The following is a 22,799-nucleotide window of genomic DNA, read 5'->3' as shown; positions in this document are numbered from 1 at the left end:
TCATGAATTCACTTCCCCCTCTTCTTTTTTACCATCCAAGTTTCAACACTTTAACTCTTCTCTCTCCCTCTCTCTAAAACCCAAACACACTCCCGCCCTTTGTTTTTTTTTTTTCTCTCTCTTATGTCTGATCTGAAATGCATGAGTTGTACATGAAAATCTCAAACAGTTCCAACTCCTCTCTCTCTCTCTCTCTCTCTCTCTCTCTCTCTCTCTCTAAAACCCCTAATGACCCAAAAGACCCAAAAGGCCCCTTTTTTCTTTTTTTTTTTCTTTTTGTTGCCCTTCTCTCTCTCTCTCTCTCTCTATCTCTATCTCTCTTATTGATTGTAGTAGTAGTAGTAGGAAAAGGAGGCAAAAGAGGCAGCAGCAATAGTAGACTGGTAAAATCTTAATAAAGAAAAAAAAAAAAAAACAGAGGAGGAAAAAACATAGGGCAGTAAATCTAGAAAGTGGGTATCTTTGTTTCTTATTTACTCTCTCTCTCTCTCTCTCTCTCTCTCTTTTGATGCTCTTTCAACTCCAATCTCATTCTCTTGACAAAATCAGGGGAAAATTAAAAAAAAAAAAAAAGCCATGAAAGCCTAAATACTCCTTCCACCTCCCCCTCTCTCCATCCAAAAAATCCATCTCCCAACCCACACCAAGAAAGAAAAAAGAGAAAAGAGAAAAAAAAAATCCCACCTTTGATCTAGTTTCTCCTGTTGTTTCTTTCTTTGTTTCTCTCTTCTATACTATTATTATTATTATTATTATTATTATTATTATCATGGATCCGAAGGGCTCCTCTAAGCACCCGCAAGAAGTGCCCAAGTTCCACCAGGCCCTCGGCCTCCCTCACTCCTCCGACAAGCGCGACGATCCCTCCGCCGGCGCCGACAGGGAGAGGGAGCAGCAGCTTCAGCTTGTGGCGGCGGCGGCGGCGGCGGTGGCGGGGGATAAGGACGAGTCGAGGAAGCAGCTGGCGCCGAAGCGGAGCTCGAACAAGGACCGGCACACGAAGGTGGACGGGCGCGGGCGCAGGATCCGGATGCCGGCGCTGTGCGCGGCGCGGATCTTCCAGCTGACGCGGGAGTTGGGGCACAAGTCCGACGGCGAGACCATCCAGTGGCTGCTCCAGCAGGCCGAGCCCTCCATCATCGCCGCCACCGGCACCGGAACCATCCCCGCCTCCGCGCTCGCCGCCGCCGGCCCCATCTCCCACGCCGCCCCTCCCGCCGCGGGCGCCGCCGCTGCCCACCACAAGCTCGACGAAATGCCCCAGGGACCCGCCGCCGCAGCCGCCGCCAGGACCAATTGGGCCACCATGCTCGCCGGCTCCGCCGCCAATATGGGCCGGACCCACCCCGGGATGTGGCCCCCGCCGCCGCAGGTCGGCGGGTTCAATTCCGGGTTCTTGCTGTCCGGCGGGGTGGCCGCGGCGGCCCCGTCGGCGTCGGGCCTCGGCGGCCCCGGCGGCGGGGGCGACGGGTCGGTGGGCAGCTTCATGCAGCGGATGGGGCTCCACGGGCTCGAATTGGCCGGGGGCAACCTGGGCCCGATGAGCTTCGCGTCGATGCTGGCCGGGCAGGGCCAGCAATTGCCCGGGCTCGAGCTCGGGCTATCGCAGGACGGGCATATGGGAGCGCTAAATGCGCAAGCTTTGAGCCAGTTCTATCAGCAGATGGGGCAGGGGAGGGGCGGACCCGCCGGCGGCGGCGGCGGAAGCGCCCAATTGCAAAACCAGCAGCAGCAGCAGCAGCAGGATAGCACGGGGGAGGACGACTCCGAGGAGTCGGGGCAGTAGAAGTGTAGTACAGTATTTAAGAGTTTTGAAAAAACGATTGTGTGTATTAGGGGGAAGAAGTTTGTAATAGAGAGTCGCCGAAACAAAAAAAACAAAAAACAAAAAAAAAAATCTGATTTTTTTGCCTGTTGGTTGGTTGGTTGATTTTCTTCCTTGTGTCAATTTCGATGAGATCGCAGTGAGAGAAGCAGAGAGGAGGAAGATTCAGTCATCAAGATCGCGTCCAGCTTTGAGTGATTGCTTCCGATCGGCCTCTCTTTCTCCACAGATTCTCATCGGAGTCTCGGAATTTCGGTAACTTTCTTCGCGACTTATTTCCTAAGTAATGTTCTATTGTCACTAATCACTATCGCCGTGTAATACTTGAGTTTCTTTTTTTTTTTGGTACATAACATGCAGGTGTATATTACCAGAGTTGAATAGATTGGATTGAAGTCGGTATCTTTTGTTTATTTCAAGGTGTGTAGATATGAGTTTTTTCAATGGTATTAGATAATTTTGCAGTTAGCTATTAGTGGAGTTGTGATTGGCTTGTTTGATGATAATAAATAGTTGCATTTTAACGTGTAAGGATACCGGTTTTTTAGAACATATTACAATCTTCTGCGTATTATATTCGCTTTGCCAGTATGCTCTGCTGCAGATTTTATTTTATTTTCACATGATATTTTAGTGCTTTTTTGCTTTTGTCACTCTGTTTTGTTCATGTAGTTTAACATTTCTAGATGTAATTTATAACTAGGAAATGGTGAAAAGAATGTTCCTGAAGGGGAAAAAAAATGTTATATTTGGGCAGTTTGTACAATTTACATCATCTTCGTTGTGCACTTTAAGGGAAAAAAAAGGATTCTTGTTAGTCCTGCCAACCTTCTAAATGAAGTGGTTTAGAAGATAGCTATTTATAGTTTTCTTCCTTTCCTTGTTTTTTCAAAGAGCCTTCTAAATAGATTTACCATGTTGCTATCGTTATCCACCTTACAAATACAAACATCGATGTGGATATAAATGAACAAAAAATAAGTTTCCATAATAGGGTTCATATTCATGTATGAGTACAGATATCCCTATTGTCTGCATTTAGAGCGGACTTTTTGTGTAAGATACTAAGTGTTTTCTTCTTTTTTTTATATATCGATCATCCAAAATCGCTCCCGGAAGTATTGGTTTACTGCATCACAAACCAGAGTATGAGAAGACTGAAAAAAGACTGACTTTCTCTGCGGCATCCCCTGTAATTAGTGCGGTGTTTCTGATTTTACCAAAACTACCTGTTTTGAAGGGGGATTTTAGCAAAACTATACAAGAGGGTGTTAGCAAAACTGGCGACGCTTTCTTTTGACTTATTTGTTCTGGATCTTGTGACTTGAGGTTCGCTAATCAACTATTTAGGAAAAATGTTATTGCCCTCATGTTTCTGGATTTGATTGTTGCATTGAGGCGTGATGGATTTAAGGCATATCAGTTTTGAGTATTGGTCTTAGCTTATGGAGTTTCAATTTCAGTTTCTCTTTAGGTGGTTCCCAGAGCTTCAGTTTTGGCAATTTCGAATTTAGTTGGAGATGTTGATTGAAAAGTCTCCAAACTTTTCAAAAGTGTCAAAATAAATAGAGAAAATATGAGATGGATTAGTGTGAAGCTAAATTTGATGACATTTTATTGTATTCCTTACTTTTATGGATAGTATAGCTAACTCTCACGGACTACCAAAGAGATCAAAGTATGACAAAAGAAATGATATGAATGATATGTATAGGTGATTTGAATGTAGTTTAAAGCTAAGCCTTATGTAGTGTTCCTAATTGAAACCATAGCATTTCACTTTGGTTTTACGTCAAACCCTAAATTTTGATCACTTCAATCAGAGCCTAAACTTTACAGTAGCAATCTTGGAGTTTTGTCAGGGACTTCAAACTGACTTCGAGATCAATCAACATAATATTTGATCAATCATTGTATCGGATTTGAGATAGACACAACTGATGAAATTCTTAAGTAACAAGCCTTTTTCCAGAGAAAAACTTGGCAAGAAGTTATTGGGTTATGAAACTATTAGACCTTTTCTGAAAGGAATCAAAACATCTTGGTTTGGGCTGCAGTGTCATAATATCCCACATTAACTAACCAACACCTAGCCATTCCTTTGATTTGGAGAGTAAAACATCTCATGATTTGAGACAGTTGGTTGGCCACAGAAGACTCCACCTTAATGACTTACCTGATCATTTAATTGAGCCAATTAGAAACTCGTACTGTACTATGACTTAGAAGACCGGCATTGACCTAGATTAAAGGACCTCTAGACTCAGTTGACTACTAAGTAACCAAATTAGTTGGAGTTCTCTTCCAGTTGGCCATAGTGAAATTTTTGAAACCTGATCCCTTATCAATTTGTTTCTGGTGTGGAATGACTTTCCTTTTGTCATACTTGGTGGAGTAAGTGTTTCCTGAACCATCATGCTTGATATTAAAGTTATTTAACCAAGGGCGACCAAATAGAATGCAATTCACCGCCACAAGCACCATATCACACATAATTTCCTTGGTACAGTTCTCCATGAGAGAAATTTATGAAGATTTATTTCTTCATATTACTTGTTTATGATAGTTGAGCATTGCTAGTTGATATGGATGTTTATCTACCTTCAATTGAAATTTCTGTACCAGTTCAGTGGAGACCTCATTCTAAGTGATGTCATCAGTAGTCTGGTGATCTTTTCTCTGCACATAATTCTAGTTGAGGACATTACATGTCCTCCAGTCATTCTCTTCTGCTCATTACTTAAAAGTGAAAGTCATGTTAAGTGTAGAGAAAGTCATTGCCCTCTTCTTTACGGATGACGGATGTTCTTTCACTCATTTTCTATCTTCTATGCTTCTCTGGAAGATCATTTGAAAGTTGCTTCATTTATTGCCGTTGGCTTCTGCGGAAACTAGAAACGATACATGGTTTTAAGAGGAGGGTTTTGGATATGTAAGGTTGAGAATGGGAGCCCGTAGTGTATCTTACACCAGGCGCCCTTTGATTTTAACTTAGCTGCATTTTGAATTATGGCATTAAAATTTCTGCCATTCGCCTGGAATATGAAACTGTGTCTATTCCTGGTAGATTCTGCAATACCACTTTGTACCTCACATTACTCTCATTTTGGATCCTACCAAATTCATTTTGTTGTTGGCCGTAAAATTTCACCTGCAATAGTTTGATGGTAAGCAAGACGAACATATAAGCAGGGATTGTATCTCCTATCTGGTTACTTTCACGAGATGCTGTTGTATTAAGCCCTTGTAAACTTATCCGTTACAAATTGACGGCACCTTACATTTATCTGTGATGAACTGTGGTTTTCAACGTCGAAGACAAGATGCTTATTGAGAAAGTTATACAGATTCTAATTCGGTGTGCTCCTTCACTTCTGATTCGAACGCACATAGATCAGCCCCTTGTTTCATTCTCACATCAAATCCTGGTAATGTTTGCAAATTGTGGTGGATTTAGGAGTTCCTAATGTACTTCCCACTCTATTTGAACTTGTGAAATGACAAAATAATGTCTTGGCAGCCTATAAGGCCGCATATTGCCTGATACAAATTCACATGTAGTTAGTCTAGAAAGCTTCTTGTAGGACCCATTCTTAATTGAAGCGTTAAATTTAGAGATTTGGAACTGTGGGGTCAAAAATGTCGTGTGATGTGGAATACTATGGCAATTTCATATGCATTTAGTGCTTTGGTTGAATTTTCAACGAAATATAAGGTCATTTTACACAGAAAAGTAGGATATCCTGAGCTGACTTTGACTGATTACTTCACTTCCACTGTTGATTTATATATTAGCAAGCCCTGCTGAGCTACGGTGATTATTACTAGTTGTCATGTGGCTCTTTGTAAATGCCATGTAAGAAGAATTAGTTTTACCAGATACCTATGTTATTATCTATTTTGTAGCGTCCTCTAAATTAACTATTTCTTTTGTAACTGTAACTTAAATAAGATCTGTAACATTGTGATGACAATAAACAATACATATATAGAAAGCACCAACCATGAAATCTGCCGGTTTTTTCCAGAATAGGGAGAGAGCAAACTATAGGGATAGTAGCTTTAGGGATATATTTTTACGGTGTACCTAATGAATGGAGCACTTATTGCTCTATTATTACTTGTTAGTTAGTATGTTCATCCAATGAGACTATTGTACACTTTTTATTCGATACAGAGTTCGCTTCATCTATACTTATTATTATCAACAAGACCTTCAATCTAAAAACAGCTATTGCGTACAACCCTTGTCCAAAGGCTTTTTTCCAGCGTATAGGAATTATACACAAGATGGAATTGGGTGTGAGGGGATAAACTGCTCTATTACACGAAAAGTATTTATATCGATGCTTGATGCCTCTTTATTGCTTGGGGTGTGGATTATGAATTTCGGTCGGGATCTTTACGTCTAATTAAATTGGTTGCTCCTTTTTCACCCTTTCCAGTTTTGCTTTCATACTAGAAAACCTATATTCTACTTATTGCTTACTGCTTTTCCAGTAGATTTTACACTATGGCCATACTTAATTGTCAATAGAGTTTGTTTCGTTAAATCTGTTATTCTGTCGATCTGACAAAGTTCTCTGCTATGTTGGTTAATGTCAGCATTAGCCTCATATGATGCTTTTTATGTATTTATCTGGCAGTTATGCTCTACTGGGCGGATTTAAACATCAAATTGTGGAACTTAAATTGTTAGCATTAATCTGAATTTGAACAAAGGCCTTTCTCTTGAATCGATGTTCAAATGGTAACATTAGATCTTGCCCTCTGTTTGTGACTGGGTAAACCTTCATAGACTTGAACAACTTGTCTATTTAGTGCCACAAACGACCTGTTTCGAATTTTTCTTACAGCTTGTTGGACTATGTTTAAAGGTATATTGCTAGGTTGATAAAGTGTTGTCTAAGTAATACTGTAGAAGTAGTAGTATGTAAACTATGGCCAATATATTCTTTTTGCAGCAGAATCAGCAGAGCCAATTCGGTGCTTCTGCTTTTGTGACTCATTATTTAGTTTCTGCTTCTCTCAACAGCAAAAGCTCCAGAATTATTCTTTTTGTCAAATGCTCTTCTAGAGCCTACTGTCGCTCGCTGAAAGTAGAAACGTAAGCAGGGTCAAACAAGGGCTTCTTGTGCCTTCTAGTATCAAAAACTCCACTCCTAGCTTTGCTCAAAAACCAAGAGGATTTTTGGTGAATAATAGGTTACGGCTACTTTGAACAGCTCTACTCAAACAACATTTTGGGAGATGTTCCCTCCATTCCAAATGGTTAAGTTAAACCACCAAATCAGAAAGCAGGTTCAAATTTTTAGTTCTTTAAGGTTGCCTAAAGAGCTCATATCCTTGTGATTGGGTTTTGCCTTTCCACAAGTCGCATCTCTGTTATAATCTTACCTACCTAAATTCCAAAATATTCTCATTAAACAAAATTTGGTAGTAAGAATTATGACAACCAGCATCAACAAAAACTGCAGTTATTCGGTCGTCACTATGAACAGAGTTTCTTCCTTCCATCACTCATAAACCATCCAAACCTAATTATTGAAGTGCGTTATGTGTGTGTATACCTATATATCCTCCAAGAGCTAAACCTTCATATTCAATTTTATGGGATTTTTTTTTTTTTTTTTCATTTCTTCCGGAGCTTTATATCTTAGAAAACTGTTAGGAGTGGCTACCCACATCTCTTTTCTTAATTGGGTACAGATACTGCCACTTATATTCAGTATATGTATCTGATTACATTTTTTGCAGTGAAGCACATGGTATCTCTCTTTTAATATTCAGTTCATACGAATATACGATTCTATGAATAGAATAAAACCAGCTTATTCTGTTTTATAACATCTGAATTTGTGCTCCCCTGTAACCAGTGCTTGTTCTATAATTTATATTAACATCTATGACAGGTGTTCAGTAAAATTTTTCAGCTCAGGATTAAATAAATAATTCTTTCTGATTAAGAGCAGAATATATTTGTACTTCTGTACCAACCTTAGAAGAGAGAAAAGTAAGCCAATAGTCTTCCCTCTCTCTCTCTCTCTCTCTCTCTCTCTCTCACAGAGAATATATTTTGTACAATTGTACTTCTGTACAAACTTAGTACCCCCAATCTCTCTCTCTCTCTCTCTCTCTCTCACACACACACACACAAACAAAACAGAAAAATAAAATCTCTTTTTTGTCAAAAATAGGGTCAGATATGAAACGGCGCAATTCGGATGCAGCATGAAATTTGCATTCGTTTTGCAGATACGAATCTGTTTTCTGTTTAGGTCTTCAAAGTTCATGAATTGCAGGCAGCCACTCAGCCATGGATCAAGAAGAAAAGACATCTTGCCAGTTTCTATTTACAGGTATATATATATTAAGGCGAAATCCCTAGAAAACCTACAAACATAATTTCAAAAGTGCGGAGTCCATGCACTGCATGACAAAATTGATAGGGTAAGTACTTGAAATCAAAACCCAACTGAGGGAATTGCGGCAATAACACTGTTTCTGTACAAGATGTTATTATTCCGACATGTACATTTAATACCAGATTCTGTGAAGGGGGAGGGAGGGGTTGTGTGGTTACATTTCAAAATCAAACCCTAGGGCTTTCGACTAACCTCTGCGAGTATAAGGACAATCAAAGATTCAAAACAAAGAAAGAATTGGAGAAGGAAAAACAAAAAGGAGCAGAAGTTCAGGAGCTCGGTGAACTTTACAACCTGTACAGCCTTGTGAGGAAGACGACATGTACATAGATACGCTCAATCATCGAAGCGCTGGATCTCACCCATCATGATGCGGTTGCTGTGGACTTTGAAGCCCAAGAGAGAGGGGTCGATCTGCCTCCCTTTCTTCCCTTTCTTCTTGTTGCTCTTAGAAACTGCACCGGATTCCGGCTCCACAGAAGCCTCGGGCTCAGATGTCGGCTTTTTGGTGCTCTTCAATATGTCGATGAATGAAGGCTCGGCCGGGTCTTTCTTATTAAATGAAGGGACTTCTGAAGCTTGGTTGGATGAAGGACCACCGGTTTCTCGCCAACTCTCTGAATGTTGACAGAAGAGAAGTTATATTTGAATGCAGGCACCCATAATTAAATAAAAAAAAACTATATTACAGCTAGGGAAACAAATGAGCCAAGACAAGCTGAATGTGATAGTTCTTAGCTTCACTCAATATGTGTGTGGGGGTCTTTGTCTATCACTTCTTCCCCATACAACAACGAACAATCCTTCTCAAACCTCAAATTACACTTAGTTTACTAGGGCTTTCTTTATGAGCCAAGAATGCTCACCTAGTCTATGCGACTGGAGTCACTAGACTGATCTGGAACTGAGCTTTTAGTGAACCGAGCCCTAGATGCATTTATCAAGGGCAGACCCATGTAAAAGGTTGCATACATTCGATATGAGAGAGAGAGAGAGAGAGAGAGAGCATACCATCAGAGGATGTAATGGTTGTCAAATTCTTCCCTCTTATGGATGGGGTTGAGGCTAGATCCGAGTATACCACCTGAGATGATACAACTTGTTCATCATGTCCATGCTGTAGCAACGAATCAGAGATACCCTTAGAGAGAAAGGTTGGGATCCTACAAACAAGAAAGCAGAACACGAGTATTTTAAGCGTTAACTGTCAAAGTTTACGAATATTACGAAGCAGAGATACCCTTAAGAGAGAAAGGTTGGGATCCTACAAACAAGAAAGCAGAACACGAGAATTTTAAGTGTCAACTATTGAAGTTTTCGAATATCCTGCCACTCTTTAACCTAAGAAACAACCATACGTATAACATCAATGTTTTTCAGTGAAATAAAACCAAAAAGATAAGCAAATTTTTAGCAACTTTAACATTCCCAATAAAATTGACCTCCCAAATTTTCCAAACATCCCTTTGTCTTAGAACTTAATTCTCCTTCCATTGATGTTTCATGCTACTGAAACAATAAAGAGAGCATCTCACGAATCATCCTTTACCATATATTAATATTTCCTCAAAATGGAACAACAAAATGTGATATCACTAAACAACAAAGAACTGGTTGCAATAAATACCTCATCTTGGTTGATTTTATCATATTTCTTGTTAAGAAAGAAGCACAACTATAAAACCATAGTAAGATACAAGATAACACTGAGAAAGCCTCATCATTCTATGAAAAGAAAAAAAAAAAAAAAGGAAAAGGCTTCATTTGTATTTTTTATCCAAAGGGACCTTGTTCCATCCCCAAGCTCTTTCTAATATCTAGAGTAACCAAGTAAATACGAATAGATCCAATGGTTCGATGGCTTATTTTTTACAACTAGTGATACAGAGTATATCATATAAGGCTCAAACAAATGGAGCAAGTTCATAAAAAAAGAACACGTGTTGCTTATGACATTTGCATCAATTAAATAAAGAACAAATGTCCTAAAGGAAAACCAATAAATAGCAAAAGTTATGAATTCATTCACGAAACCCACATGCCAAACAAGGCTGGACAATGGGAATATTAGTAGGTAAAGAAAAATAGTAAGTAAACAGCAATTGTCCAACACTCCAACCACTAGTTCAACAAATTCAATCCCAAAAGATAAGAATGTACTCAGCCCAGGATCAAAATTGATTCAACAAATAATCAGTATTAAACAAGAAAAGAAAATAACAATAGAAACCAACTGTTTGAAGTATAGTATCCTACTCAAGAAGTCTGGTATCCTACTCGAGATATATAAGATTACCACATTTATAGCATCAAAAAAGTTCTAAATCAAGCATGAGATATATAGTGTAAAGCTAATTTCCCCAATTTCTCTCAGTTGGAAAAACAAAATTGTGATTTGATTGCGTATATCTAAAGTAAAGCATTTACAAACAAATGATACCTGTTGTTGTTCATCTCTCCACCAAAAGAAGCATCATCTCCAACCTCATGATTGTGGAAGACTCCATCTCCACCTGTATAATCATGTTCAACAATCACATGAATAATCCAGAAAAGAAAGAGTAATTCAGACAATGAAGAAAGTCATATTACCAATGCTGCCAACAGAAGAATGTCTGATGGGAGCAGAACCTTTCTGCTGTTGATCTCTGCCCACTGGTTGCCCCACCCCACTCATAGCATTGACAAACTCTTCATTTTGAATTTCGTCCAAATTTGAAAGGAAGTGCTTCCGGTCAACCGATGTTTCCGATGGAGATAGAAAAGTCAATCTTCCATCACTTCTAATGCTACCTTGATTTCCCAAATTAGCATTAGCAAATTCCTCCTGTGATACAGGCACTCCTTGAGCAAAAGCACTTTCTGCATAAGAATCTCCAAAGCCCATTCTATCTTTTGTAGCCTTAAAGGATTTATCAGCAACAGGCTGGGCAAATAACCAAGAAGGTTCATTCTGCCCGTAGGACGATGTGAGCACACCATCAGCAAACCCTGACGATTGTTCAAATTGAGGCACCGACTTCTGATAGATTCCATCATTTCCAACAAATGATGACCTCGCATTCCGTTTCTTAACAAGTATATTCACTCCATCCCTGTGCTTCTCTTCTTCTAGTTGCGACCTTTGTACTTGATATTCTATATATCTTTCTAACTCTTCAGATTCAGTCAAGCGTTTCAATAGCTCCTCATCAGAATTGGACCCGACTCTCTCCACCGCATCCATGTTTCGACTGGTATGTTGTTTGGGAAACCTTTGTTGATAGGGATTAACTTCAGAAGAAAATTGTTCTTGCTGATCCAGTCCTTGAAACTGTGTTAGGGCTTTAACAAAGTCTGTGTCTGGTTCATGCAATTGGAATTTCTGTTTGAGGGAGGTTTGCTCAAATGACAAAGTCCTTTGAGGAGGCTGAATAAAATCCAATGGACCAAATCTAGCTGAACGAGCCTGGTGTGGACTAGCTGTGGTCCTGATGAATGGACCAGCTTCATCGACCGACCACAACGCACCATGCCTCTCTTCCTCATTGCCCGGCTGGTGTCTCAAAGCCGCGGCCAATTGTCGTGCTTGAATCTGTTCTTGCTGAAGCCCTAAAGGAAGCTGCTGTTCGAATGGAAGAGTCTGCTTATGCTTGGACAGAGATTGGACATCAAACATATAATTGTGATCTACATGGTGAAGGTTGTTCCCGAATTTTGCTTGGAGAAGCTGTTCGATTGTCGCATCATTGTGCTGTTGGATATAGTGGCTTTGCTGCTGTGGCTCATTTAACATTCGCTGCCTAAGAAAAGACTGATGAAGAACATTGTGCATTGGATGGGGGTCCATACGTGTAGCCCCGAAGGTAGAATCCTGTAATTGCTGATGCAGCATTTGATCAAGAAGCAGCTGCTGTTGTTTCTGCTGCTGCTTCTGCTGCATCATTTGCATTTGTAAGTGCTGCTGAAGCTGCTCCTCCTGCAACCGCTGAAGCCGCTGCTGCTCCTCCTGCAACCGCTGAAGCCGCTGCTCCTCCTGCAACCGCTGAAGCCGCTGCTGCTCCTCCTGCAACCGCTGAAGCCGCTGCTCCTCCTGCAACCGCTGAAGCCGCTGCTGCTCATGCAACCGCTGAAGCTGCTGCTGCTCCTGCAACCGCTGAAGCTGCTGCTGCTCCTGCAGTCGCTGAAGTTGCTCCTGCTGCTGCTGCTGCTGCAATCGCTTAAGCTGCTGCTGCTGCTGCTGCTGCTGCTGCTGCAATCGCCGAAGATGCTTCTGCTGTTCAATTTCAAATTGAAATTTTGAAAGGTGATCCAATTCTGGCAATTGTGGACTAATAGATCGTTGTTGGAGGGCAGAATTTCGCATCTGCTCCACAAATTGTGCAGAAAAATCCAGATTTCGATTAGAAAGTGACTGTTGTTGTTGAAGTTGTTGCTTCTGTAACTGTTGAGAGAGAAAGTACTCTTCCAAACTTAAACGGTTCGATTCAGCTTCAGGACGGGAGAATCTACCAACATCAATAGCATCAGGGAATACATTTGAATGGTTGTTCCTCATATGATCAGCGGGCCATTCATCGGGATTAATGGAGGTATCATCAATCATATTAAATTTATCCTGTTGGTTATTAACTATCCACTGATCAAGATTGCTAGCTGTATTGGATGAAAGAGGGCCTTTTGAATGCATTCCTTCCAGCTCAGACCAGAACAACCCAAGAAGGTTTGGATCATTACCCTTTGAAACTTTATGGCCCCGTAAACCAGCTTCTCCTACTTCAGACCCAATAAAATGGTGACTACTAGAGGAAAATGATGAATCCTTGTGCTCATTAGGAAGATTTTCTAGCACGGAGTCCGACCGACTCTTAGGCCTCCCTGTGTACAGCACTTCTGCAGTAAATAAAAGGACAGAACAATCTTTAATGGCAGAGCAAAAAAATAGACAGAAACTACACGTATGAAAAGGCTTTTCACGTACATGCCCATGTAAACGATCTTTAATGGCAGAACAAAAAAGTAGACAGAAAGTACACATATGAAAGGGCTAGTCACATACGTGCCCATGCAAAATATATATGCATACACATATATACCCTTAAAATCTGTATTTTGACATATTACCCTACAAAGTGAAGTTTCATGAAAAGTACCCCTTAAGTTGGGAATTTGTATTCAATCATCGGTTAAAGCTAATTCTGTACAAGTTCTTTCAGGATCAGCATTCTTTGTAAGTAGAAGGGTATTTATGTAAGAAAGTTTTCAAGGGCACCTATGAAAATTCAGATATGTACAGACAAATTTAGAATAGAAAATTTTGCAGTGCTATATTTCTAGAAATCTAAAAGTGACATAGCATTCAATAGAAAAAATAAATAAATAAATAACCTTCGACATCCTGCCCTCCAAGATCTTGCAAGCGTTGCCCTTCTGAACTGGAAACCTTATACTCGTCGGTAACAAACTTGCTTGCTTGATCCGACCATGATTTAGAAGTAGCCCATTCCTGGCCATTTGTGGGAAAAGTATCTCTTATATCAGAAGAAGGAAGTATTGCCTCCAAGTTGCTTCTTTTAGAATCCAAGGCCTCAGATTTCTCACTAGGAGAGACAATAGGACCTGTTCCAGGTTTTAAGGCCAAGTGTGGTATAACTTCACCGAGTGGGCGGAAAGGAGTGCCCTCTGGAGCATCTGAACGGCATACAAGTAGATCAATACCAAAATATCCTTCTTGGAACCAGGAGATGATGTCAGCACCTAGAAATGGCCCCTGTGTAACTCCTTGAGGATCCAGGTAAAACAAGCTTAACTCTTCCGAAGCATTATCATCCTCTAAGGACTTTACTTCAGAAACAGAATTTTGATAGAATTTGGTGGGTTTTGGAGTGCTGTCGATGAATGGAGTATCGAACAGTAAATTGGAATCATCAGGTAGCTTAGCACTAACATCAAAACCAGAACTTGACTCCAAGCAATCTAACTTCATGTTCTTCACGAAATCAGAATTTACATCCTCAATGACTTTCTCCTCGGAATCCATACAAACATCACTTTCTGAAACTGCTGGAGCTATATCATCTTTATCCAAGCCAGAAGTCAAAGAGTTCAGTTTATCCTTGCTTTCCCCTACTCCAGAATCTAATTTGGAATGAAACAAACACATTCAGGGATTTTAAAAGGAAAAGAATAATTGATGAAGAGAAAAAGGAAAAAAATAGCAAAATTGAGAAACTTTTCATATAAACCTGCAGAGGATCCTTCGATGAAGCTGGAAGATATTTCACCATATGTTTTGTCCCCCAAGTCATCAACTCCCTTCATCTGGTCATTGCTTGAACAGTTTTCTTCACTGCTTGTGACCTTTCCTTTCCAGATGTCCTCTAAAAGAGCCTACCACCAACAATGTAAATCACTTCAGAGACGGAGAAGGTAAAATAAATATCAACTAATGTAACTAATAATGTAACAGATAATTAAATTCTCCTTATTACTTTTTAAACTCTCACAGAAGAGTAGGTAGTCAAGTGAAATAAAGGCAAGTAATCCTCCCAAAATAGGTACTCCAACGAGATATGCAAGATCACTACCTAAACAAACTTCTTTATCTTAGAGATTCACCGATGCTATCGATGTAATGTAAGAAATGATGCAGATGCAAACATGCAAAATGCAAAAATTCACTGCGTTAAATGGAAAAAGTGTGCAAATGAAGCATAACGCATAATTGATAATCACTGACTTAAGCATACCTCTTCATCTGCCTCAGGTGCAAGAAAGGCCAGTGGTGTCACCGTGCTAGAAAATGTAATACAAGGAACTTCCTCAAGGCCCTCAGGTTTAGTGTCAAAGGATGAAAGTGTCTTCTGCTTCCGGTATATATCAAGAAGTTTCCCCCTAGGATAGCGAAAAGTGTCTGTCAATATACCAGATGTTCTTATAGGTGAAGCACCAATCAGCCCAGTAGACGCTGAACTGCTAAATGGCAAGACCACATTGGTTTTTGCTCTACCCCTCCCAGGTGCAAACCCCACACTTGAACCCTCACCACGTCCTCTTTGTGGCCCAAATCCTGGAGCTGCACGATTTTCTTGACGGTGACGAGGCCTCCATTTATCACGAGAATCTGACTCCGACGGCAGACGGGGGTTCCCAATTATAGGCTGCTTTTCAGCATGAGAATCATCCTTTTCCTTATCCGCATCCAACTTTTTATCTGGTGGAGATTCCTTCTCTTTGTCCTCTGGCCCCCATCGTGATGACCATTTGCTATCACGTCGACTTTCATTCCCTGCATTACGGACGGGAGCTTCATTCCACCTTTCAGATGAATGTGAAATCCGAGAATCCGAAGACTCTCTCGAAGTATTATTGCCATTACGACGTTCATTTTTCCGTTCCTTCCTACCAAGTAAGCTAGTCTCCCTCTCCTCTTCGCGCCAGCGACGAGTATTTTCGATGTCAGGTGCATTCCTCCTCCTTTCTTTCTTATCTTGAGATCCATCCAGACGCCAAGCATCTTTCTGAGCCGAATCTGGTGAAGATCCATGAGATGAAGAATTTTGTGGCCGACCATCCTATGGCAAACAGTTGAGAAAAAATAAGAGAGAACCACGAAAAGGTAGCTCTTTGACAAAGGAAAAGAGAATCATTGAACATCTAACAATGTTTCCCCAAAAATCCCGCCTTCTCTATATAAGACAAGTAGACAATATATAGTATGAGAACATATCTTACTGAACCAAAGGGAATAGATCCATTACTAGCTGCATTTAGCTAAATATCCTTCTAAATAACAAAATTGCCAAGCATGAACTAAATAACTTTCTAACTAACTTTTTGCATATCCCAGAGTCCCAAGAAGTTCTCTCTTGCAGTCATAATGATTGAGAGATCCTACAAACCAAATGTCCAAACAAGCCTGAAATACTAAGGCCCAACAACAGGCCTGATCAATAATGTAAACCTTTACTAGAAGCTAGGCTTCACAGACTAAGCACAATGTTAAGTTGATCCATAAGAATTTACAAGGAAAAGAAAAGAAAAGGAAAGAAAAGAAAGAAGTTAAAGAAACTGAATTAGCATGTCCCTAGACTATCGACTGATCAAATTATGCATTCTGACCAAATCCAATTTATGTAAAACAATAAACAAGTAACAAGAATCCATAGAATGACAGGTATATACAAATGAGTGAGAAGAAATGCTGACCTTGCTATCAATCGGTTTAACATAGAGCCATTGGGGAGAAAGAGGAATGCTATTCTCTGAAAATGGCTGATCTGCAGCGCCAGAAACAATTTAAGATATTATAATTTCAGGAGGACTTTTTATGCACCGCATTCAAGAAATATTAGTATAATCCGCCATGAACGACGAGATCCTAACATATATAGTGCAAGCTAGACTAAACTGCATATCCAACAAAACAAAAGTGCCCATTACCATGAAATATAGCACCTAATTGAACAAGAAAATACACAATACGAAATGTTTTCACCAACCGAGTGGTAACCAGAAGAGTCTAAGGTAGTCCACTGAAGGCAAAAGCACATCAGAAGACACCACTCTTTCCATCAGTAGAACCATATTCCTCATTGAAACCTTAGCCGGTAAAGCATTGTATTATGCTTCAAGTACTGCAAGCATAATTACGACCAAGAGTTGCTGTGCGAAACTCTTCTTATATTCAATTTATCACAACAATCCACTAGCTCCACAAATCCACAATGTTTTTGAATTTTAATGATGCCTTGTGAATCCAGAATCAGTATTGTTCTGCTAGGTACATTCCAATGCTCACTTAAAGGTAATCTCATCGGATGCATTTAATTTGTTAACAGATTCTATCAGAATAACTTTCCCTATATTAGGTTATTCTGTTATCCCAGGCTATCGGAGAACAAAATCAATTTGTTGCTTTTAGATTTACACGGCGAGAACAGCTACACCGATAAGGGATAAATATTATGATTGTGAAGATAACAGGGAAGGAAGTGATAGAAATGACAATCCCTTATGTTGTCTGGACTTGAAATTCGCATTTTATCCTAAATAACCCAACTTGATAAGAAGAACATCCTGCATGGTTCTTCTAATGTATTCGCAAGATAAGCTGGATAACTGGAGTTGTCACCCGCTATCCCGAAGCTAAACAATGCCGTGGTTCAAATACAAAGCAAGCACCAGCCCTAAGAGGTTATAACATTTCCTTTGAGAGAGATCGTTACTGATTAACCTATAAACAGAATAGACCACCAAGTTAGAGAGAAAGCGACAGGAAATTCACCTTTTGATTCACCAAGAAATCCCAGAGGAACCTTCTCCTCAGTGTGTCCTAAGGAAAGAGCTGCTGAAAATATAGCAGGAAAAAATAAGCATCCAATTTAGATGATTTAAAAAAAAAAAAAATCTAATTGAGCAATCACGAAGAAGGTAGAATGAAAAGAAACAGTCCCCAGAAGTAACAGAATCAGAGATTTCAGTCTCTAGAGAAAAATTTACAAAAACAAAGAAAAACCATTCTTATCCCAAATATTACCACTTCCCGATTAGCCAAAAAAACAAAAACAAAGAGGAAAAAGATTACACTGATACATTTAAAAGAAACAACTCCTGAAGAGGTAATACAATATGCAAACATAAATAAAAATTAAAAAAGAAAAATAAATATCCGAATACAGTAGTCACAAAGAGGAGCCCTAATTTTAACCGATCCGATCAAAATACTACAATCGAAGCCCAAGTGCGAGAGGGCGCGGGGAAGTGCTCACCTTTCCCGGCCGACGCCGCCACCGCCGCAGCTTTGTCGGCGCCGACGAACTCCTCCGCCCGGTCCACCTTCCCCTCCGCCATCGTAATCGCCGGAACACAGCAAGATCCAACCGGGAACGAGAGCGAGAGAAAGAAGAATTAGGGTTTCGCGATCGAAGGAGAACCTTGCGATCTTGGGGGATTGGAGAGCGCGAGATCGGTGGAGAAGGATGGGATTAGGGTTTTGAGCGATCGCACGAAGGAGCGAGAGAGAGTTGCGAGTGAGATCGTTTGCGAGAATGGCAAGTTTTGGGAGTTTGGATGGAGAGAGAACGAGAGAGAGAGAGAGAGAGAGAGAGGAGGGTAGAGTAAATAATAATGAAAAATACTAACTAATAATAATAATAATAATAATAATAATTCTTTGTAGTTAAATAACATAAAATATATTATATTAATATATGGACAATTTTTTGGGGATTTTGCACCATGTTGTCACCTTTATACCCTCAAAAGTTGTTAAATACTGTTAGTATTAATTAATATAAATCTCACAATTTTATAAACAAAATTAACTATAGTGAGTCTATGCATTTATATTGCTCAAAGTTCTAGTTGGTTTGATTAACACACCAAAAAACTTGAAAATATCTCTCTCTCTCTCTCACTCTGACTTTATTGGTCATTTTAAATTAATTTTTTATTAAAATAACTATTATATTCTTTAAAAAGAACTTTATAGCAATTATCTTTACTGACTAATTTCATCTCTAACCTGTTTATTCCATTTTCATGTCATTTTATACTATCATGTAAACCTCAGGCTAAAATTGTTAAATTTTGTGGTAAAAAGAGGTCATCAACTAAAATGTCCAAGAGGACCAAAATCACCTCAAACTAACAATTTTGGCATCAAAACTCTCAAAAAGTAAATATAGCAATTTGCAAACAAGTAATTTGTCACTTTTTGGACTTTGTTCAATTTTCAACTTTACACAAATAATTCTTCACGGCTATCAATCTCTTCAGCTTCAGATTGCGTAAATTTCGAAAACGGAATCAGTTAAACCAAAATGCAAGATAAATTGTCCTCATAGAGAGCAAAATTCACTAAGAAGTCACTAAATACTGCAGAGAACATGATATACTGTCTCCAAACCCGGATGCAAATACGGCGAGAATCGCAAATTAAGTTCATTTCATAAATTACAGAAACAAAAGCGTTCCACGAGAAAAAGAAAATATATCAAAGAGATAATCTAGGTCATCCTCTGAGCGGCTTCCTTGGCGAGGAGCTTTTCCCTAGCCTTGGTTTTCGCCTGAGATTTGGAGCCCATTATGCCGCCACCCCATTTCTTCCTGATCTCGTCGAACTTGTCGTTGAAGTTGGCCTAAATATAAATGGTTACCATTAGTTAACTCAATGCGGGAAAACAAAAACAAGTTAAAAGAGTATGAACACGGTATCACTTGTTTTCCTCACCTTAATGGCTTCCAAAATCTTGCTGAACTCGAGTTTGTCCTCGTTCTTCACAGTCGTCAAGCAGAGGACGGCGGCGGTCTTTTTGTGCACGATCTAAGAAAAATGCACGTCGAACAATATACGCATCAGCACCACTCCATAATTTAGAGAGAGGAAGAAAGAGGAAAAAAAAAAAGTGCTAAGAGAGAACAGATGTATACGCACAGCTCCAAGTCGCGCTTTCCCTTTCACGATGCAGTAGGGAATTTCCATCTTTCTGCACAAGGCAGGAAGCCAAACCACTAGTTCGATAGGGTCGACATCATGAGCAATCACCACTAGCTGAGCCTTTTTCTGCGGAAAAACAAAAAAATAAAGTTATATAACCACAAATTATAACGTGAAAGATATTAAATCGAATAAGAAAATGGGCCCAGTTTTTCCTAATTAAAGGAATATAAGAGAGTGATCACAAACAGGTTAAAAGTGACTAGGAAAGAGATGCTTATAAGGAGAGATAAGGTGAGAATAAGGTGAGATTCCATATAAACAGTTTGAAGCCACGTGCTCAGCCCATTACACACAGAAAGTGATAGCCACACATCTCATTCGAAATACTGCAAATAAGAATTTAATTGCGTAATTTTATCGATCCCACTACGACAGGGTAGCTTAAAGAAGCCTTGTGAATGCCACATGCTCGATTCCAATGCTATCTCGATTCCAATGCTAACTTCTAATGAGCAACTAGGAAAACTACCTCAAGCAGTGAAGTGTTATAATCAGAAACACGAAGTATAAAAACAGAATTCACATGTATTGGCAAGAAAACAAGATTACAAGTAAATTACCGTATTAAACTTAACAATGCAGTAACAAAATACCCATGGCATAAATTATAAGGTAACAAATTTTTTTTAAGAAAAATCATAAATTACCTGCTCAATGAGGTAGGTCACATGATTAAGACCATACTTCACCACAATCGGCTTCTTCGCTTCAACAGTTTTCCCCTGGGCCTCCGCCTGAGCCCTATTCAAAAGCCGCTCCTTCTTAGCAGCTCTATCTTCAGGCCGGTACTTCAAGAGCATCTTAAACAAGTTGGTTGCTGCAACGAAACCATGCACACATTAGTAGTTTTTTTTACTGAATACTTAGCTGAGCTTCCCCCAACCCATGTGCAGGGTACATTTCGTTTGTGCTGTAAAGCGAGAAAAGAGAAAATAGGTTTTGGCAGAAGCAGGGAGTTCCGTTGTTCGTTTTGACACAAAGTGACAAAATGTGACGTAAGTCGCATAACTCCTGTTTCTGAGACCCCTCACTTCCCTGAAATCAAATTCTCTCAGATGGCTACCAAATGATCATCAAGTGCATGCAACTTACACCGGAAGATGAGTTGATTCAATCCAAATTAATCGTACAGTAAATTGACTACTAAATGTTTAATTCAAGAACACCATTGAGATAACATCCTTAGTTACAAGGAAAGGAAGTTGCTTGAGATGCATCAATATCTCAACAAACAGCCATAAACATAGTGGAAGTATACATTTACTTAAGACCGCGTAATTTCCTCAGGATCAAAGATATCATCTGACGAGTAAAATAGTAGCAGAAAAAGATATACATTAATTAAATTAAATACATTACATTAAGCATCAGCACTCCATCAGCATAATACGAACATCTATGGAAGTAACTTAAACATTAGGGGATAGCCTACAATTGAGGGAGCCACTGTACATTTCTACGAAAAAAGATATAGCAGTAAAAATTAAATTTAAAAGAGGAGAAGAAGAAGAGTTACCGAGATTCTTATCGAGGGTTCGAGTGAACTGGTTCAGAGCCGGGGGAACCTTGAGCCTCTGCTTCAGAATCCGCCTCTGCCGCTGGATCCTCACCACCTTCGGCCACTTCACGAATCGGGTGAGGTCCCTCTTCGGCGGCAACGCCCCGCCGATCCCGAACTGCTTCGGCCGCTTCTCGAACAACGGATTCACTACCTTCTCCTACACAGAACCAAAAAAAAAAAAATCAAAAATCAAAAATCAAAAATCAAAAATCAAAAAACGAAAACTTGGATCAATAACACATAACCTAAATGGCTTTGGGGGAAAATGGTGGAGTAAATAAGATTAATACCGTCTTCTTTTTCGCAGGGGCCGGCACCTTAACACCCTTCTTGGGAGCCTGAAGAAAAAAACAGCGCATAAATCCGTAAAATAGCCAAAAAATTAGGAAATTTTTGACGTGGGAGAGCATAAAATACACGGGATTGTTGTGGATGAGAAGAAGATGAAGCACAAAAAACCTAGATCTGGGAAGTGGGGTTCGCGGTAAAATGCTATGAGAAAATCGAATTTTGCGAGGAAAACAAGGTTCTAGAGATCAGAGAGGGGAAGTAATAAGCGAATCATCAAAGGAGAGATCCATACCATTTCGGGGCTTCGGCTGGGGTTAGGGTTTTGGAGGCGAACGAGTGGGAAGAGGCGGAAACCCTAGTCGAAGAAGAAGAAGGAGAGCGTTACGAAGCTGCGGAGGAAGGGATTATATAGTCGGAGAGGTGGCGGGGACTCGTCTGATCTCGACCGTCGAAATTTTAGATCGATTTGATCGGAGTCGCCTCACCGTCCGATTGGAGTGTCTAACCGCTGCGGGAGCCCTAGAAAGTGAACCGTCCGGTCCGGGTTGAGAATGGATGAATGATGGTCGAATTAAACCGGTTAATAGTGTTGGCCACTAATTCTATAATTCTAAATAATTAAAATTCTAATTTTTACAAATTAGTTGTTTGTTATTAATAAAAATTCAATTAATTTGGAATGATTTAGCAAACTTTCTAATAACACAAATAACTCTGATCCAATTTCCGTAATATTGATATTGAATTTGGTCAGAATTTTTTTACTATATAATTATTGCTATTCCATAGAATTCTATTTAGATTTGGCGCCAAATAGAATATCACCTAAACCTACTTTTCTATACACTGCATAATTAACAAGAAAAGTTGCACCTAGAATAGCAAAAGAAATTTGTGCACACAACTTTTCAGAATATATCGATAATTGTACTTACACCTATTTCCTTAATAACAATATTGCAATAATTCCTCAAAAATAAGAAATTGTTAAATAGTACCAAAGTTTTTACCAATATCTCGAAACAAATGAATATCACGATATAAACTGCATAATTACAAGAGCTTTATTGCTTTTAATTCTCTATGCGCTTCCTCCGCTTTCCACTCTTTTTTAAGTTTGATCACAAGATCGTTTGTAGAGTGGTTTATTTGTTGAAAGTTTTCGACTTGATCTTTCGATGCAGCATCATGTAGGAGTGATTCACATCACTTTGT

The 22,799-nt window shown here is 39.7% G+C and overlaps 3 protein-coding genes across 6 annotated transcripts; 1 reads left to right on the top strand and 2 right to left on the bottom strand.

The window, feature by feature from the left end:
- On the top strand, nt 329-2,413 carry LOC109722642 (transcription factor TCP20). Its single transcript, XM_020250753.1, has 2 exons — nt 329-2,080; nt 2,186-2,413. The coding sequence occupies exon 1, from the start codon at nt 770-772 to the stop codon at nt 1,784-1,786; it is 1,017 nt and encodes a 338-aa protein (XP_020106342.1). The 5' UTR covers nt 329-769; the 3' UTR covers nt 1,787-2,080; nt 2,186-2,413.
- Nucleotides 8,281-18,342, bottom strand: LOC109709860. Of its 4 annotated transcripts, XM_020232233.1 has the most exons (11): nt 18,000-18,342; nt 17,516-17,578; nt 16,438-16,508; nt 14,979-15,803; nt 14,475-14,619; nt 13,618-14,367; nt 10,843-13,122; nt 10,691-10,763; nt 9,262-9,413; nt 9,117-9,177; nt 8,733-8,867 (listed from the first exon to the last, which is right to left on the bottom strand). In XM_020232233.1, the coding sequence occupies exons 1-10, from the start codon at nt 18,079-18,081 to the stop codon at nt 9,122-9,124; spliced, it is 4,497 nt and encodes a 1,498-aa protein (XP_020087822.1). In that variant the 5' UTR covers nt 18,082-18,342; the 3' UTR covers nt 8,733-8,867; nt 9,117-9,121. The 4 variants fall into 4 exon arrangements, with proteins under 4 accessions (XP_020087804.1, XP_020087812.1, XP_020087822.1 ...); XM_020232215.1 differs by lacking the exon at nt 9,117-9,177 and having other exon boundaries at nt 8,281-8,867; nt 18,000-18,340; XM_020232223.1 differs by lacking the exon at nt 9,117-9,177 and having other exon boundaries at nt 8,281-8,867; nt 17,516-17,575; nt 18,000-18,340.
- On the bottom strand, nt 19,043-21,987 carry LOC109710894 (60S ribosomal protein L7a-1). The gene is made up of 7 exons (XM_020233693.1): nt 21,877-21,987; nt 21,584-21,631; nt 21,249-21,450; nt 20,380-20,549; nt 19,667-19,795; nt 19,463-19,555; nt 19,043-19,370 (listed from the first exon to the last, which is right to left on the bottom strand). Exons 1-7 carry the CDS (start codon nt 21,877-21,879, stop codon nt 19,239-19,241), a joined length of 777 nt encoding a protein of 258 aa, XP_020089282.1. The 5' UTR covers nt 21,880-21,987; the 3' UTR covers nt 19,043-19,238.

This window comes from Ananas comosus, linkage group 1 (genome assembly GCF_001540865.1).
Source record: "Ananas comosus cultivar F153 linkage group 1, ASM154086v1, whole genome shotgun sequence".
Classification (NCBI taxonomy): Eukaryota; Viridiplantae; Streptophyta; class Magnoliopsida; order Poales; family Bromeliaceae; genus Ananas; species Ananas comosus.
Note: the sequence above shows the minus strand (reverse complement) of the source record. Positions and strands in the feature narration are given on the sequence as shown.